This window comes from Tiliqua scincoides, chromosome 3, assembly GCF_035046505.1.
Source record: "Tiliqua scincoides isolate rTilSci1 chromosome 3, rTilSci1.hap2, whole genome shotgun sequence".
Classification (NCBI taxonomy): domain Eukaryota; kingdom Metazoa; phylum Chordata; class Lepidosauria; order Squamata; family Scincidae; genus Tiliqua; species Tiliqua scincoides.
In genome coordinates, this window is record NC_089823.1 from 88,612,096 (window position 1) to 88,630,535 (window position 18,440).

At 43.9% G+C, this 18,440-nt stretch overlaps 1 protein-coding gene across 1 annotated transcript in view; it reads right to left on the bottom strand.

Annotated features, from left to right (window-relative positions):
- Positions 1 to 18,440, bottom strand: part of GABRA5 (gamma-aminobutyric acid type A receptor subunit alpha5) — a 79,656-nt gene that overhangs the window by 41,704 nt on the left and 19,512 nt on the right. The window contains exons 2-4 of the mRNA XM_066619069.1: positions 14,148 to 14,260; positions 11,772 to 11,839; positions 10,858 to 11,078 (exon numbers count right to left, since the gene is read on the bottom strand). Coding sequence (XP_066475166.1) covers positions 10,858 to 11,078; positions 11,772 to 11,839; positions 14,148 to 14,260 — 402 coding nt within the window. The remainder of the gene's footprint in view (positions 1 to 10,857; positions 11,079 to 11,771; positions 11,840 to 14,147; positions 14,261 to 18,440) is intronic.

Consider the following 18,440-nt stretch of genomic DNA (forward strand, 5'->3'; position numbering starts at 1 on the left):
ATCCAAGTAAATTCTGAGCCACACCCAGGAAAGAATCCAGCTATAAGTATATCAGGGGAATGGAACAAAAACATTGAGCTTTTTGCAATACCATGCTCAAAGACAATGGAACTCAAATCATCTGATCATACCTGGAGGTCAATTTTAAATCAATATTGTTGAATCACTGATGGGAAGAGTACATATTACAGTCGTCTTGAGAATTCTATCCAAACAGCCTTCCGAGGTTGAGTAGTTGGCAACCTTCAGTCTCGAAAGACTCTGGTATCGCGCTCTGAATGGTGGTTCTGGAACAGTGTCTAGTGTGGCTGAAAAGGCCGATTCGGGAGTGATCCGAGGTTGAGTGATGCCACCCAAACTGTAACTTATACCATCAGAGTGAGCACAGGGATCCCTGGGAGAAGGGGACTATCATATATTGTTAGCCCTATTTTATGTTAGTCTAGCAAAATGAATATTTTACGTAAGAACATAAGAACAGCCCCACTGGATCAGGCCATAGGCCCATCTAGTCCAGTTTCCTGTATCTCACTGGCCCACCAAATGCCCCAGGGAGCACAGCTGATAACAAGAGACCTGCATCCTGGTGCCCTCCCTTGCATCTGACATAGCCCATTTCTAAAATCAGGAGGTTGCACACACACGTTATGGCTTGCAACCCATAATGGATTTTTCCTCCAGAAACTTGTCCAATCCCCTTTTAAAGGCATCCAGGCCAGATGCCGTCATCACAACATGTGGCAAGGAGTTCCACAGACTGATTTAAAGCTTACAGAGAGAGAGAGAGAGAGAGAGAGAGAGAGAGAGAGAGAGAGAGAGAGAGAGAGAGAGAGAATATGCTTGTTTGCTAGGATACTTACACAATCTAAAAAACACGTTCATAAAAAGGATGACCAAAACCAAACATTCCCTGCTTACAGGGGCTTCCTTCATTCTGTGTGTGTGTTAGACAAATCACTGTGAAAAGAACACAGCAGATGCAACAGCATAATGGAGCCAACTGGACTTTTCATTGTTTGCTGTTCAATATTTTGTGTACCTGAAGTGATCCACTCTCCTCTAATCGCATGATATTTCCCCAGCTTTGCTCCTGTGTGCCAGTCAGTGCTAAGCCCTTCTTAAATCTTAAGGGACTTCAGCAGCGCCAGCCCTGCTCTGGCTCCCTATAAAGGAGGAAAAACTCACCCATTGAACTATATTTGTCCAGGCTCTCTTCTTGTTTTCTGCTATCAGTATCTTGCAGTTTCTTTGCACTTATGTTGCTGGGCATGAGCCTAGCTCAGCAATGAATACTAGACTCCGAATTCAGAATCTGGAGCTTCTGTTAATTTACGGCTGGTAGTCACAGTCTGTGCAAACTTCCATACTTAAAAAAAAGTGATCATTACTATTTTGCTACTGCAGAGCAGTGAGGAAGCTTAATTACTATTTATATGTTTTTGTGAAGCACTATGAAAACCTTAAATGGCAGGAGCTGCAGAAGTGTAAAGCACTGTCCTCACTGTTAGCAGGTGTTTCCTTCAGCACAGTGGGCAATTTAGCACTGCCATTACAAAGGATCTTTATTATTACTGGGAAGCCAAATCCTTTATCCTCCCAATGCAAAGGGGAGCACATAAGCCCTACCAGATCCCATATATGTAAACATCTGAACAACTCATTAAAAACCCATAGGAGAAGAATGAAAAGGAATCTGGTTCAATTAGAAACCAGACCAATCAAATCACACAAAAATTGCAGTTCCCAGTCAATTCTCACCACATCACTCTGTGCCATGGAGCAGGACAGTGACATCATATAATGTCATCACACTGTCCACATCATCATTGACTGCCACCAGCAGGGACCAGGAGACAACAAGCTACACCCACTGACCCCTCCCCTTTAACACAGTTAAAAAAAGTTGTAAGAGTCCTGTAAGAGACCTAAAGCAAAATCTACTACAACACTGAATGTATACAAACATATGAAAATTCCCTTCTGAATTCTAAGATCAGCAGCTGAAATCCCTTGGTGCAATATTCCGATGTTATTTTATTTGTCATTCAATACAAAAATGTTGCCAGTCTTGAAAGACACTATTGACAAGTCACTAAAAGTTGCTTGTAACAATCCTTGACCAGGATTATGAAAAAGCTGTGAATTTATTATTGCTAAATAGCTGTCAATGACAGGAAGAAAAAGTAATTTCCAATATATAGTATTTCTCTTATACAGGCCAGCAACCATTCATAGCCTACAAACAATAGTGATTAGACACAGGAAGAGATAGTAACAAATAAAAAGATGATCACAACTTTGCACAAATCCCCTTTTCATCACCTTTGATTCCTTGATATATAATATCACCTTTGATCCCTTGAATGTAATATCTTTCACAACTGAAATCACATTTTCGTTTTCTGGTATGTACTTTTCCCGAACTTATCCTTGTACAGGAAGATAGGTCTTGAGTATTGCATTCAACTGCAAGAGCATAGCAAAGGTATTCAGGGCTGGCTGGCTTCCAACAACTCTACCAACCACTTCTGGGGTAACTTAGAATGTTAAAGAAGAAACACAGGCAGCTGAAAGGTAGACTTATCCTCCAGCAGGATCTCAGTAGGCTCGCTTGGAAAAAGCTCAGTTGAACACAGTGGAGCATGCAGAAGCGGTTTGCACTGAGATTCAGACTGAAGCCATGTTTGCTTGTAGCTCTCCTTTTTAACAACATTTTTAAAAGATAGTGGGCTTTTCTCATAGACCCTCTTGATCTTTTGCTGTACTGGAACACGGTGCCAAGTAGTAATATGATAGTAAAGTTTGACAGTATCCTTCTTCCCTTGTGTCACACAATTTTTGATAGCCTAGATTAAGGTTAATCCATTTCTCCTCTCAAGCCCTGAATGTGGCCTGCAGCAGTGCATTTAGAATGCAACCGGTGGTGTAGCTAGGGGGGTGCGGGAGGTACGGCCTGCACCGGGTGACACGCACAGGGGGATGACACTACTAGTGACCAAAATAGCTAAACATGCAGTTTGTAGGAATAATACTATCATGCAGTATACCATTCGATGAATAATTTACAGCAGAATGCAGTGAAAAAAAATCTCCATTCTATCAAAAGTTATGGCCAAAAAACCAGAAAACAAAAATGCAACTGTCTTATGTAACAAAAAAGTACTTTAATTCAAAACAGACAAATGAGACTGATTGTTCAAAGAGCCAGTGAGATGTTATTATGACAAAGCATGAAACCAATAAGGTGTTAGTAAGGTGACACCCTCAGGGGAGAGTGACACCACTAGTGACCAAATCGCTAAAATCATGGTTTGCAGGAATAATACCATCATGTTATATATCAATCGATGCATAAGTTCATGCAAATTGCCATGAGACAAACCATGTTGAAATATATGTATTCTATCAAAATGTATAACCAAAAAACCAGTGGAGTGGGGTAATGGTACATCATCATGCCCACTTCCCAGGGCATTTCCCTGCCCACTGCATGGGAGGAGGTCCATCATGTGTGCTCCCTGCGGCATTTGGTGGGCTACTGTGAGATACAGGAAGCTGGACTAGATGGGCCTATGGCCTGATCCAGCAAGGCTGTTCTTATGGGGGTGATGTGCTGGCCTCCTGCACAGGGTGATGCAAACCCTAGTTAACGCAACCTATTATAGTGTGGTCTTTCATCTCACACTTTTTATTACCTTACCAGCTATCTCTCGTTCCTATTTTTTCAGTATTACAACAGGTGCTACCAAAATGCTCATAACAAAACCGAAGCAAAAAAACACAAAAAAACAACCCTGATGATTAAATTTAAAAAAATGCATTCGTAGAAGCAGCAATTGATGTGAACAATGGCTGTGCTTATTTGAAGTGCAGCTGGGTGAGCCACCCTTGCACCCTACAAGAGATTACACAGCTGTGCAGGGAAAACATCTGGCATGCTAGTTTGTCTCCTCAGAGAACCAATCAGATTTAAAATGAAGAGAAGTTTCCAAAAAACGGAGAAAAAATTCTGCCCATGCAACAGTGACTCTAAAAATAGCTCCTAAACCTCACACTTAACTCATTTTAATATCCAGTAACCATTACACTGCCTAGACATTTTTCTGTTGAAATACCTTATGAGAACTGAAGCTGAAGTGCACCTGAATCTATACATTATATGCACATACACAAATGGCATAGCCTGCAAAAGCCATAACGGCATATCAAGTGATTTTTCTCTTTTAATAAGCATAATTGTTGGTTCCTGTGCAACCAACAATAAGTCTTTGCTGCCATCAAGTGGATAAAATGCACATTACACTCAGTTTCAAGTCTGCATTTTTACAATACAGTTAGACCAGGGGTGCTCACACTTTTTTGGCTGGAGAGCTACTTTGAAACCCAGCAAGGCCCGGAGATCTACCAGAGTTTTTTTTTACAATGTTCGCGCCATCATAACATATAACATTTATGTGTACAATGTATGTTGGTGCACCTTGAGCCCCACTGAGTATAACAGGACTTACTCCTGAGTAGACATGCCTAGGATTAGGCTGTGAGGCTGCAATCCTAGCCACACTTACCTGGGAGTAAGCCCCATTGAGTACAATGGGCCTTACTCCCGGCGTTTCCTCCCAGAGGCACCTGAAGGGGGGGGTCGGCACTCCGCGATCTACTCATTTTGCCTCGCGATCTACCGGTAGATCGCAATCCACCTATTGAGCACCCCTGAGTTAGACAGTAGCACAGTGACTCCCAAATTTTTTCGACTGGTGGTTCCCTTGATCTACTGGGCCACTGGCTGTGGTTCCCCATTGGGCTACAATCCTATACATTGTATAAGGGCAGTGGGGTTTTTGCAAACATTCTGCTGCTCCCCTGCCTGGTTTCCATGGCTTCCCACAGTTCTCAGTTTGGGAACCACTGCAATAGCATATTCATGAAAAGACAATCAAGGTAGGTAAAATGCCTTATTTGCAAATGCCATGGAATCCTTAGTAAGTTTAAAGACTGCCATCAAAAATTCAGTTTTATTTTGATCTTATTGAAAGGCAAACAAATGCCCAGACAGGCAAATAAGTGTCAGGACATCAAAGTGTTGAGACATGCCTGTGTGAACCTATCCTTGATTATTGTAACACACACACACACACCACTGTTGTTATACCCTTTCACTTATACATAGTTCAGCAACCAGTTCTGACAATATTTATTTTTCCATCAGCCCAAAGACCCTTTCAGTCTCCACAAAGCATTATGTTGCTTCCTCAACTTGGAATGCAATCAGTGATAGTCATTTCCACTGCAGGAAGAGACTGCGTAATCACCATCCTCCTAGTTTCAAGTAACAGATGAACATTGTAGGGACATTTTCTTGTCCCCCAATTTTCACTTCTATTTTATGTACAGTGTGCTATTCCACTATACTGGACAAAAGCTCATCATTATTATTTTCCCTTTCTCCATAAGCAAGTCTACAAAACAGCCGATGAAACATAGGCAATGTTCCTGCTTGCACTTGTTAGATTTTGTTACTTCTGAAGCAGCCTGCTCCAAATTTAGATGCAGACAATGCTCCCCTCTAGGGGTCAAGAAGAAACTTACAGCCTTAAATTCAAACTGACAAAAATCCTTATGAGCCTCAGTAGCCAGCAATCAAGCTAATAAATGAAACTAATCGTTTTCCAACCATTAGTTTAGGTTTACTCTACATACATAGTGTCAGCCATTTGTCCTGTTAAGTCAGACTTGACACAACCTGATCCCATACATATGCACTCACACTCCAGTAAGTAAAATGCGTAGTTCTTCGGATTGAAGTTTTAACTATTTACTGTGGTCTTATTTTTATTAAATGCAATGAATAAGAATACTTAGCATTTGTGTAGTGCTTTTGTGAGTACAAAGAACCTCACATGAATCACCTTACAACAACCCTGTAGGCAAGTGTGCATTATCATCCCCATATTTTAAGAGGGGGGTACGAAGCTAAGAGAGAGGATGACTGGTCTAATGTTACCTAGTGAGTTCATGACAAGATCTGAACCACAGAGTTCCTGAGTCATAACTCTGTTTCTTAGCTACAACATTACACCAGCTTTCAACTCTAAGCTGGTTCACACATGCTACAGTCATCAAATGATGATCATGCATTAATAGGGATACCGGATACAAAGCAGGACAGAAAGCCTCTACCTTTAACCATTGTATAAACCATTTTATAAACCCTTCCATGTTGAGCTGCTCCTGCCAAATTCCCTCTTCTATACAATGGTTAAAGGTAGAGGCATTCTGTCCCCATTTGTATCTGGTAATCCCATGCGTTGTTTTGATGAGTCACCATAGGATCAAACATCCTAAGAGGAACTTTAACATCTCAAGTATAATGTTTTTCAATTTATTCAGGTCCTACTATGAGTCATTAGCCCTGTTCAGAATAGCATGGACAGCATCTATGCAACTGGAGGGGGCGGGGCAAGAGCATGCCAGTAAGTTCCACCCCCATGCCAATGTAGCCCTGAACCCCATATGTACAGTATTTGTCTGCATTGGCAAATGCTGTGTACATTGGGGGGGGGGGGCTTTGCAAACCTGTCAGTGAAGGGATGGCGCTTGCTGGTATGCTATCAGCCCCCTCCCAAACTGCATGGGCACTGTTCATGTAAGGTCCAAACAGGGCTGTTGGTTGTTGTGTAATCAGATGTTAAGACATGAAAGTGTTGAGACATGATGCATGTATGAACCTTTCCTGGGATGATGATTACACCACACACACACACACACACACACACACACACACACACACACACACACACAACTATTGTTTTACCCTTTCATTCATTCTTTGTTTAGCAACCAATTCTGACAGTATTTATTTTTCCATCAATCCAGGAAAATATAAATGGAAGCTCAACTTTTTTTTTTTTTAACAAGATAATTTTTCTGCAATAGTTATTATTAGTTCAAAAGCCTCTGAGAATTCTGGTAGCAGCATTAATTTGCATCTGCAACATCTGCATTTGGTCAACACTGCCTCTGCCACAGTGACTCAAGCACTGGTGGTCCTGGGAATCGGCATTTCACTTTCTTTCTTACACAGCCTCCCATCAGTGCTTCTCAATTGCTTGTCCAGATTGCAAGAGTGTGGTGCTTGCAATCACTCCCATTCTGCACCGTTTCCATTTGCAATAATTGGATTGTGTTGCGCACTGGTGGGGCCTGAATGGCATAGGCTCAAGCTCCATTTGAAATTTCCTTCTGGAACTCAAACTGGAGGACATCTGAGCAAAGAGTAAGCCTCTGCCCAAGTGATCAGCGGTCACTGGTCTTTGCCCAAATGACCAGTTGCAATCTGCCCCTGGTGCCAAGTAGCACTAAGTATAATTACAATAATGTCCCAGACATCTGTGAATCTGCATCTGTCTGCCTGACCACGAGTCAAGATTTCTACTCCTGAATGGCTTGTGCTTGCATGGGTAAAAGGGGCACTGTGTGAATGCTGAGAGGGAGGGAAAATATCAACCTATTGGGGGGGATGATGCAATAGTTCTCCTGGGAAAAAGTCCTCCAAAGGCCCCTTTTTGTGAAGAAATTCTGTAAAGCTGAGACACATTGGCTCCTCTGCTTCACAAAACAGCAGTGTCTTTGTAACACCAGCAACCATTATTCCAGTTCCCCCCCCCCTTCTCTCAGACCTATTTGCATCCCCAGCAATGATGGAAAGCAGAGCAACAGCTATGCTGCATCCTGTGGAGGACTTGCAGCTGCTGGTGGTCTCCTTGGGGTAAGAGGACATTTGCCCCAGCAGCCAGAACTGGTCAACTCAGATACTGCTGGCACGAGTCCGCGTTGATCCATGTTGGTGAATAAGACCTGGGAAGGGGAATAGGATGCGGCGTGTGCTGGCACAGCTGATCCCGTCCCCTTCCCAGGCTTGATCCACCCACCCCCTGCCCTCATAGCTATGCCACCCCTCCCTTCCCACACTTCTATGCCAACGTAGCACCAGAGAAGATAACATAGAGAAAACCTGAAACAATGGTTAGATTCTCATCCAGCATGGTTCTTTTTTGTAGTGGCCATGATGTAGGGAGTTCTCCATATGCAAGTCCTGCTTCCCTTTATATCAGGGTCTGTGACAGTTCCAACATTCCTAAATTCCTTGGCTAACCTACCCAAGGGACTCTGCATCACCAGAACATGTTCATAAAACCATTCTGCAAGCAGTGGGGAGGCCTCCAGGACCTGAAACTCTCACACGAAATACAGTGCATGCCCCCTGCCAAAAGGGGTTAGGTAGGATTGGGCTGCCCTAAAGCTGTGAGAATAATTTGGCAGAAAAAAAAAATCTATATTGCCCTGCACTTTTTGGAGAAAGATCTGACTACAGATGTGATAAATATTGAATGGGACACACCCTGCTCTTGCAGAATCTCTGTGAATGCTGGAGCCCCAGGGACCTTTGCATTTATCTTCATTGTAGAACCATATGCTTGCACCTGTGTGGCAACAAAACCATCAATACATTTGGGGATTTCCATTCACTCCCATTGCATGTCCCAGGCCCCAAGAGATTCCAACACAGCCTGTGCAGAAGGCAGCACCAGGAATCATGTACCTTGCAGGCAACAAGGCAGCTGTCTCTGAAGAAGAGCAGATGAGAGATTCAAAAGTGTCAAATGCCTGTCCTGACCTCAGCAACACAGACCCACTCAACATGAACTTAAAGCCTCTAGGGGGTCTATGCCTCACCTGCCCAGGACTCTGTGCTCCTCTAGAACCTCTTACATGAGACCCCAGAAGTCTTAACCAGAGGTTTCTGAGGCGCCAGGATAGAGCACACACCTTTTATACTCTGCCCATATACACTAAGAAGTGCAGCTTGGAGCAGTCATCAGGTCTGCTTTCAGACGAAAGGCTGGAGATGTGCTCTGCCGCTCACCAGTGGATGTTGTCCCAGGACAACCCTTGCATGAATCCCTGTTATCTGCTTGCAGGTGCTGCCTCTCAGCCATAGCCCCCTTCCCAACTGTGGGTCACCCACTTCTGCACTGGCCACTGGCATTCTGTCCATGCCATCCCATTGGTTGGCAACCTTCAGTCTCGGAAGACTATGGTATAAGTCTACAGCACCTCGTATTCCTAGGCGGTCTCCCATCCAAGTACTAACCAGGTCTGACCCTGCTTAGCTTCTGAGATCAGACGAGATCAGGCACGTCATCCCATTAAACTTTTAGGAATGTACCCAGTATCCGAGATTTCCACTGATCCAAACAGGACATTCCTTCTTCTCTCTAAGTGTTTTCGACGTGTTTGAGAAGCACCTGAACATCCCACCTATTTTGATAGCCTTTTCTCTAAATATACCTATTTATTAAACTTCTCTTTGCACAGCAGATACATGACATGGTGCTTTTCTTTAGGAGCTTTGGCAAATTTGACACTTTCTACAGAGTGAATGGAAAGCAAAACCACTGAAGCCTGCAAACCACAGTAACACCCCAGTCATAATGGACTCTAGCCCTTTGCTTCCCATTCTGTGTTGCCTCTATTCATATGGTTTCAATCAGATTTCACCAGGACGATTGATGGCTGCAGTTTCTCCCAGCAGTCGAGTGTTCCCCAAAGACTTCAAACACTGCCCTAGAGTTTGAAGCAGGATAAGCAGATTCCCTCAGCGCTACTCTGTTATTGTGACAACTGCCCTGTATCCCTTGGGCTCGGTTCCATTTGAATCGCAGCAGGAACTGTAACAGATGAGCCACTGGAACCCTCATGATAATATAATAAGTTGAAAAGCAAAGCAAAAATGGTCCCATCAGTTGAACTCCAATGGAAAGTAATTTTTTAAGAACCGGCAAATTAAAATAAATTTTTAAAAACCATCATTATTGATTTTTAAACGTATAAAGCTATGTATGGGCTTTAAAAAAATGTTCAATTGCATAAAAATTAAAATTAAAATATATCCAAAAATGATTTTTTTACATTTGTTACTGTTGAACATCCTGCAAAATTCTAGGAAGATATCCCTGAAAGACCTTCAGACTCCAAAATTTTGAATTTCATTCCAGTAAGCAGATCTAGTAAAGCCAAACAAACATCTGGGGTAGAATCCAGCAGTGATGGATTCCATAGGCAACCCTAATGCTTCCCTTGATGATTTACACTAAAAGGTAACATTCCCAATCAGTCTCTCTCTCTCTCTCTCTCTCTCTCTCTCTCTCTCTCTCTCTCTCTGTGTGTGTGTGTGTGTGTGTGTGTGTGTGTGTGTGTGTGTGTGTGTGTGTGTTCTCTCTGCAGTGCAACAGCAAGTCTTTCTGAATGTATTGGTTCAAAAAAGAATCAGAACCTGGAAAGGCTCTGATATTGATCCAATTTACAGAGACCAAAATGAAGCACTGGTTTGACTTGAAAAGGTCACCTGATAAAATAATACCTCTTCTGTCCACCAGATACTGCTCTAGCTGCATGCCCTCTGATTAGTTTAGGACTGCAAAGGATGCTTAGTTTGATTGTACAAAATATACCAAAACAGTGACAGATTCAACTTTCTGGCTTAGATCAAAATCAGCATATTAGCTACAATTGCTTACAATGGGAAAAGTACCAATCTGTGTGGGGGAAAAAACCAACAACCCACCTCTGAATCATCTGCTCTTCAGAGAACATATTTTTTTAAGCAGCATTGTTCAGAAGCTGTACATTAATTGCTAGTTATAAAGGGTGATTATGCTTTCCACTTACTTTTGATATTCTCATAAATATCTGCAAGAGACTTCATTCTTGGCTCTGCTGTGAAGAACACAGAGCACTGATGTGCAAGGACACATCACAGAATAAGCATCAAAAGAAATCAGCAAACAACATTCTCACCTCATTGTATAGAGAAGGGTCCCATCATCCTCAAGGCGCAGAAGCTTGTTGGGGGTGGTCATGTTGTGAGCGATGGATTTTTTACCATTGTGGAAAAAAGTGTCTGGAGTCCAGATCTTACTGGCAAGGAGATTGTTCAGAGGAAGGCGTTGCATTGGGCCTTTAAACCGAAGCCTTTCATCTTTCCAGCTTTGTCGGAAAAAAACATCAATGGTATATTCCTGGAATAAAATGAGACTCTCATAAGTACAGGGGCTCTCAAACTTCGATCAATCTTCCAAGTTACAGCTTAATCCTAAAGGCGGCACTGCCGTCGGACACAGTGGCAACCAAAACAGTTTCTGCTGCATCCTGCAACCGTGCAGCAGCTGCTAGAGATCTCCTCAGGGGAAGAAGACAGCTATTTTGACAGTGCAGACTTGAGAGACTCTGTGCCAGGCCTTCTGGCAGAGCTCTGCTGTCCAACCTCCTATCCTGCCCCCCCCATTCTGCCCACTCCCTGCCTCCCCCACCCTGATAATACTTACTGCTGGCTGGCGCTGCTGGAGTGCTGTCCAGCTCTCCATGCGGCACTGATGCTCAGTGCCGAATGGCACTGGCCCAGGACCAATGGCCCCTCCTCTCTGGGTGCCACAAGTGTGCCTTATGGCATGTTTGTGACACCCAGTGCCAGCTGCCAGCACTGAATTGCTCAGAATTGGGCAATTAGGATCCAATTTTCCAGTGCCGGTGCAGCCATGCCAATGGGTGTGGTGGGAAGGCAGTCACAGAAGCCTCCTCAAGGAATGGGAACATTTATTCCCTTACCTTGGGCTGCATTACAGTTACGCCAGTGCTTGAAAGTTGGATAGGACTAGGCTCTTCTTCTAGCAAGAACAAACCATGCTATTTAGAGTAGGTATGTTGTAACTTACCATTTCAGTGTCTGACACTGGACCAAAACTGGTGACATAGATGTCTGTTTTCACTTCAGTAATTCTCTCTATGAGAAAGAAGTATAAATATAATTCAGTGGCTGCATCAAATGGCAACTACTTGAGTCGACTCAGGAACACCTAATCCTGTAGCAACAATATAGTTAAGGAGGGCTAACCCCAAATGGGGAATAACTAGGAGTCCCACCCAAAATTTTTGAAAGCAAGACTATTTAGTAATAGTAAATATATTAGTATAGTATAGTTCATACATTCAAACCCAAAGTACTCAAAGCACCAATGACATGTGATGAATCTCCACATATTATTTCAGCACATATTACCTTGTCTGATGCTTGAGTATATATTTGCCTGACATGGAAAGAGACAGAGAGCACACTGAGTCTCCACAATGGTGATACTGCTTCATACTCCTGTTGCCAAAAGCGGTGCAATGTGCACTATGATCTGGCACCATATTTAGATAATTTTTAGCCAATGTATTCCCCATTATAACCTTCTGGAGCCTTAGCGGCTGTGCAATTTAAAAAACAGCTATGTCCTTCTGTCAAGAGTTACCATTACGGCTCTGTGGCACAAGTACTAACACTGCACACATTCTCACAGACAAATGAGTTAAAGGACCTTGACCGTGAGTTGTAGCACACCAACCTTCCAACTTGGTACTGCAGAAAAAAGCAGTCAGAGCCTAGATGTAACTGAGCTACATGCACAGTTTATTGAGGGAATTATGTGCAGTAGAAGGGAATGAGAAAAAAGCAGGTATAAAAAGTAGAATAACTGAGGGCCCAGGCCCATTCCCCACCAGCCACACTGATGCAGCCACTCCAAAAAGTACACACTGTATCCACTGGTGCTGGTGGGGGCAACCTGAGGGCAAATGAGAGGTAAGTATAAAACATTTATACTTACCTTACCTCCCAGTAAGCCCTGGGGCTGCCAATGGCTTTCCTTGGACATACACCAGCACTTTTGATGGTATATATTTGAGGACAGAGAAGTGGTGGGGAGCTTTGGAACAGAGAGGATGGAATTTGGCATGTACCATTGACGCCAGATCCACCTCTCCTGCCTCCCATCATCAGTTCCTCCCCCTCCCCACTGTTACACCCCAGTCTGCCCATTTCCACTGTCATGACCCACTGCCCAGTAGCTCAATCCTGGATAGGATTGGGCTGTGAGGCTGAACTGGTGCTGCTCTACAGTTAGATGAAAGAGGAACACAACATCTGCTGGGGAATTAGGGAGAAGCTGCTGCTCCTGTGACCCACCATGTATGCCAAATACAGGTCCAATCTTGTTATACACGGATTTTTTTATACACAAGTTTGATTCAACAAGAATGGCCACTGCAAATGAGAAGGAATGTGCTAATCCCGGGAGAAAAGGAGAAATGCATCTCTTTAAAATCACAGTTTTAAAAAACTGCTTTTCTTACTGTTGTAGAGAGACAATCAAGCAAGCAATTACAGGTATAACCTAATCATGGATTTTTCACCCGTGGAAAAATGCATGGATTTTTCCATGGATATTCCATGGATAAAAAATCCATAAAAATCCATGGATTTTTCCACAGCAATGCTGAGAGAAGGGCCCTTTAAATTAAAGGAAAACAGTTGTTTAACAATAGCCTTGTTAATGCAAGAGAGGGCATTACATGCGATTGATGGCTGACAATCCATCAATCATTCTCTCTCCAGGCACTTAGAACGGCTTCACTCCAAGGCAACCTATCCTTCCCTTCCCCCAGAGCATAGGAAAGAAAGATAATCACTTTGATCTGGGTGAAGGGAGGGGTCGCTGACTCAGAGTGAAGCCTTTCTAAGTGCCTGGAGAGAAAATGATTGATGGATTGTCTTCTTAATGACTGTCTTGCATCACAAAGGTCAGCAAGGTTGTTTTTAAATTGCCTAGCAAAGGGACATTGTTTTTAAAATGGATTTGCTTTAATGTGATTTTTGCCATCCATGTGAGTTCTGGGAATAGAACCCTCATAAAAAATGAGACTCAACATGTATTAGATTTGCTGGGGTTTCAAGGGTCTCTTAAGCATAACCCTTTATCTGAAGGAAGTAACTACAATTCTAGGCTATTGTATTTAAGTTCAAGCATGTGTAACGGACATATTTGCATATGACTCCCCCATTTATCCTGACTTCTATAATCCTCCCCTTCCTCAGCTGCTTCCCTTTCATTGATAGCTTGCAGACCACATGGGACAGGGATGCGGCTTCATGTTTTTTGTAAGGTATCATGTATGTCGATGCTACATTAATTACCAGGTTCTCACATATTGGGAGACAACTACTACATGCCGTTTTAAGCATTCATCACTAAACTGACCATCAATCATACCTCCCAGTCCAGGGCGAAGTCGATTGTCATATCCATCCAGGAGGCCATCCAAAATCCTGGTGAATATGGTGATGTTATCATCTTTCCCTGAAGCTGTTGGCATCTGTGAGAAGCTGTAAAAATGTGGAAGAGAAATGTGGAAGGGAAAAGAAATTAAAAGGGGGGGGGGGAGAGAAGGGGAACAGATTAAATGTGGGGTTGGTCTCTAAAGCATCTAGGAACAGAGAATTAAAGGCTTGTGAGAAAAAAGCATGGGAAAAAGCAACATTTTAGGTAGAGAATTTCTACCACCATATCCATCCTCTCTATATTTTCTGTAGTGGCCTCATATACGGTCTCCCTCAGCTTGAAACTAGCATGCACCTCATTCCATCTATCATCATAAGAACATAAGAACAGCCCCACTGGATCAGGCCATAGGCCCATCTAGTCCAGCTTCCTGTATCTCACAGCGGCCCACCAAATGCCCCAGGGAGCACCCCAGATAACAAGAGACCTCATCCTGGTGCCCTCCCTTGCATCTGGCATTCTGACATAACCCATTTCTAAAATCAGGAGGTTGGGCATACACATCATGGCTTGTACCCCGTAATGGATTTTTCCTCCAGAAACTTGTCCAATCCCCTTTTAAAGGCGTCTAGGGTAGACTCCAGCACCACATCCTGTGGCAAGGAGTTCCACAGACCGACCACACGCAGAGTAAAGAAATATTTTCTTTTGTCTGTCCTAACCCGCCCAACACTCAATTTTAGTGGTTGTCCCCTGGTTCTGGTATTATGTGAGAGTGTAAAGAGCATCTCCCTATCCACTCTGTCCATCCCCTGCATAATTTTGTATGTCTCAATCATGTCCCCCCTCAGGCGTCTCTTTTCTAGGCTGAAGAGGCCCAAACGCCGTAGCCTTTCCTCATAAGGAAGGTGCCCCAGCCCCGTAATCATCTTAGTCGCTCTCTTTTGCACCTTTTCCATTTCCACTATGTCTTTTTTGAGATGCAGCGACCAGAACTGGACACAATACTCCAGGTGTGGCCTTACCATAGATTTGTACAACGGCATTATAATACTAGCCATTTTGTTCCTAATGATCCCAAGCATAGAATTGGCCTTCTTCACTGCCGCCGCACATTGGGTCGACACTTTCATCGACCTGTCCACCACCACCCCAAGATCTCTCTCCTGATCTGTCACAGACAGCTCAGAACCCATCAGCCTATATCTAAAGTTTTGATTTTTTGCCCCAATGTGCAGGACTTTACACTTACTGACATTGAAGTGCATCTGCCATTTTGCTACCCATTCTGCCAGTCTGGAGAGATCCTTCTGGAGCTCCTCACAATCACTTCTGGTCTTCACCACTCGGAAAAGATTGGTGTCGTCTGCAAACTTAGCCACTTCACTGCTCAACCCTGTCTCCAGGTCATTTATGAAGAGGTTGAAAAGCACCGGTCCCAGGACAGATCCTTGGGGCACACCACTTTTCACCTCTCTCCATTGTGAAAATTGCCCATTGACACCCACTCTCTGCTTCCTGGCCTCCAACCAGTTCTCAATCCATGAGAGGACCTGTCCTCTAATTCCCTGACTGTGGAGTTTTTTCAGTAGTCTTTGGTGAGGGACCGTGTCAAACGCCTTCTGAAAGTCCAGATATATAAAGTCCATGGGTTCTCCCAAATCCACATGCCTATTGACCTTTTCAAAGAATTCATTCATCATCTTCAGCTGGGATTTTTTTTAGGTTCACTGTGTGCTCAGACTTTCCCCATGTTTATTTTTATTATTATTATTTTTATTTCCCCCCCCCCATCCATTTCCCCTTCTTGTGTGTTATGTGCCTACTCAGTCGTAGTTCTCATAAAGTTCAAATGCGGTTGAAAACCTGTTTCTGGACTGTATCCATTTTAACTGCAGGCAGAGACTCACATAAGCTTCCTCATATACAAAAACTAAAAATAAACATCTCTAAACATAGAAAACTAGCATATCAGAGTAAAGCTAAACCAAAGGACTCTTCTCTCTGAAGACTCAGGTCTCTGCATACAGTACCTAAGATTTTAAAATTTATTTACATGGAGGAGCTTTCAGTCTTTTGACTGAAGTCAAAAGTCCCCAAATGGAGTCTAGATTATGCGAGCAGAGACTTACATTCAATCCTATTTAGGGTCTACAGCAGTGGATCTAGTGATCCGCTGACATAGGCCCTGTTCCAAAGGTGTGAAAGTCGAGCTTTGCAGCTGCCGGCACAAATGATTGACAGCTCCTTGCACGCACCAGTGACTCCCAGATGCCCTCTGGAGCAGGTAAAGTGGTAGCAGGGGCAGTTCAAGAGATGATCGGGGCAGAGACTGGACCAAACCAGAGGTGGGAGGGGCTAGGTCTCGGCAGCAGCAGTATATGCCAAGATTCTAACTCCCTTTTCCAGGTTTGACACATCCCAAGGCTCCTCTGACTTATACCAGGTAAACAGCTGGCATAGGTCCAAGAAGACCCATTGACAGTCACGTAGCTTATGGGGATCTAAGTAAAAATGATTTTTACTTACTTTTCCCAGGCAGCCCAGAAACCCTCCCCACCACCACCATTGCATACAGGATGCACTCCATCAGTGCTGTTGCGTTGCGCAGGATGGTGGGGGATAGGACTAGGCTGCTCATCCTTTCAGTCTCTGAAAAGTATTGAAGTCCATTTCTTCACCCATTTCTTTGCCGGCTTCACAGTATAGTTCCCACCAAATTTCACCACAGTTTTCAAGTTGCCCCCTGCCCACTTCCGCTGCTCCTATCCTCTCAGCCAGCAAGTAACAAGACTCTGAGGCATGTGAATGGACAACACTGTTGCACAAAACTCCACATTAGTGGACAATGGATCAAAGAGAGTTTTTATTTGGTCATCACCATCAAAACATTTTAATTAAGAAGCACCTGGAAGATCAAATACTGTCATCTGCCACACACACCAAGTCTTAAGTGAAATTTTCATTCTGCAGATTTCTTGGCAGAGGTGACAATACCGATGTGTAATGCTGTGATGCATGTTGAGTAACACCATGACTGAAATGAGGTCTCATGACAAACAATTCCACAACCATTTGTATTGGAATCGTGGAAGATCTTGAGAAGAGGTAGGATGTGGTGTCAGCAGTGACCCCTTTAAAGGTAAGGTCTGGGCATTCAGCAGGGGGTGTGCTGCACAGCTGCAGCCACCTGAAGGCAATAGGGCCCTCAGGCATAAAAGCACCTGATGAAGGGAGAGTTTGGTGTGGGTAGCAGAAGGAGGAAAGCTTGGAGACTGGATTAATGGCTAATGGAGTACTGGAACTGCTGATGGACTGATTGGTGAATGGACTTTGGAGACTGAGATTGGTGTTTGGCTGCCATGCCCAAGGCCTGCAGTGGACCAATGTGCTGCTGTAGCGGAGGGAGGAGCTGCTGGCAGGAGAAGGACCTCTGCAGGTTAAACAGGCGAGCTACCCTGGTGGTGGGGTCCAGCAGTACTGCAGGGCAGAACAAGGGTCATTTTTGGGGAAAGAAGGGGAGCTAATTAGCTGAAAGTGGGCATAATTCTCTAGGCAGAGCTTGGCCTTGGAATCTGGCAAAATACCATTCTCACTTAACGCATACAACCCTTGCCTTGAGTGTAGACAAGGGACATAGGCCTGCCAGAAAGCAACAGTTACTATTTTCTCAAATGACCTACCATATAAACACTATAGCTGGGCAAACACTATAGGACAAGAATAGCTGGGCATCTGTACAGGGTTATTAAGCTAGGCTTCTGTCACTTGAAAAGATACACCAGAGTTCTGCAGCCAAAAGCTTGACTATTTTGTTTTCAAATATATACAGCCTTCACCTCCTGAGCAACTTCTGACCATAAAGCTACCCTGCCTGCCCTTTCTGCAGTTTCCCTTACCTCCTATCAGATTCTTCCATAAGGCCTCCTCTGGCTCCCCCCCCCCTTGACCTGCTCCCTAATCAGGCCCCTGCCACCTCCACTCCTAGGTGGTCCTCTTCTTAGGCCCTTCTGCCATGCCTGCCTCTCTAGATAGATCTGATCAGTCAATGGAAGCCAGAGTCTCTTAAGACTAGATCACTTCAACCAGTAGGAACCAGAATGAACCTTCTGCCTCCCCCATCTCTCTGTGACAACCAGTCAACTTAACCAAGCACTGCCAGAAGTTTCACCACTGCCTATAGTATATATCGCTCTTGGTATTTCCAGTAGCTACTAGTCCTGTCTTTGTGCTCCTAAGTATAGCTCCCTCTGGTCTTGCTCACAATTTCCAACTAAGTTTAGG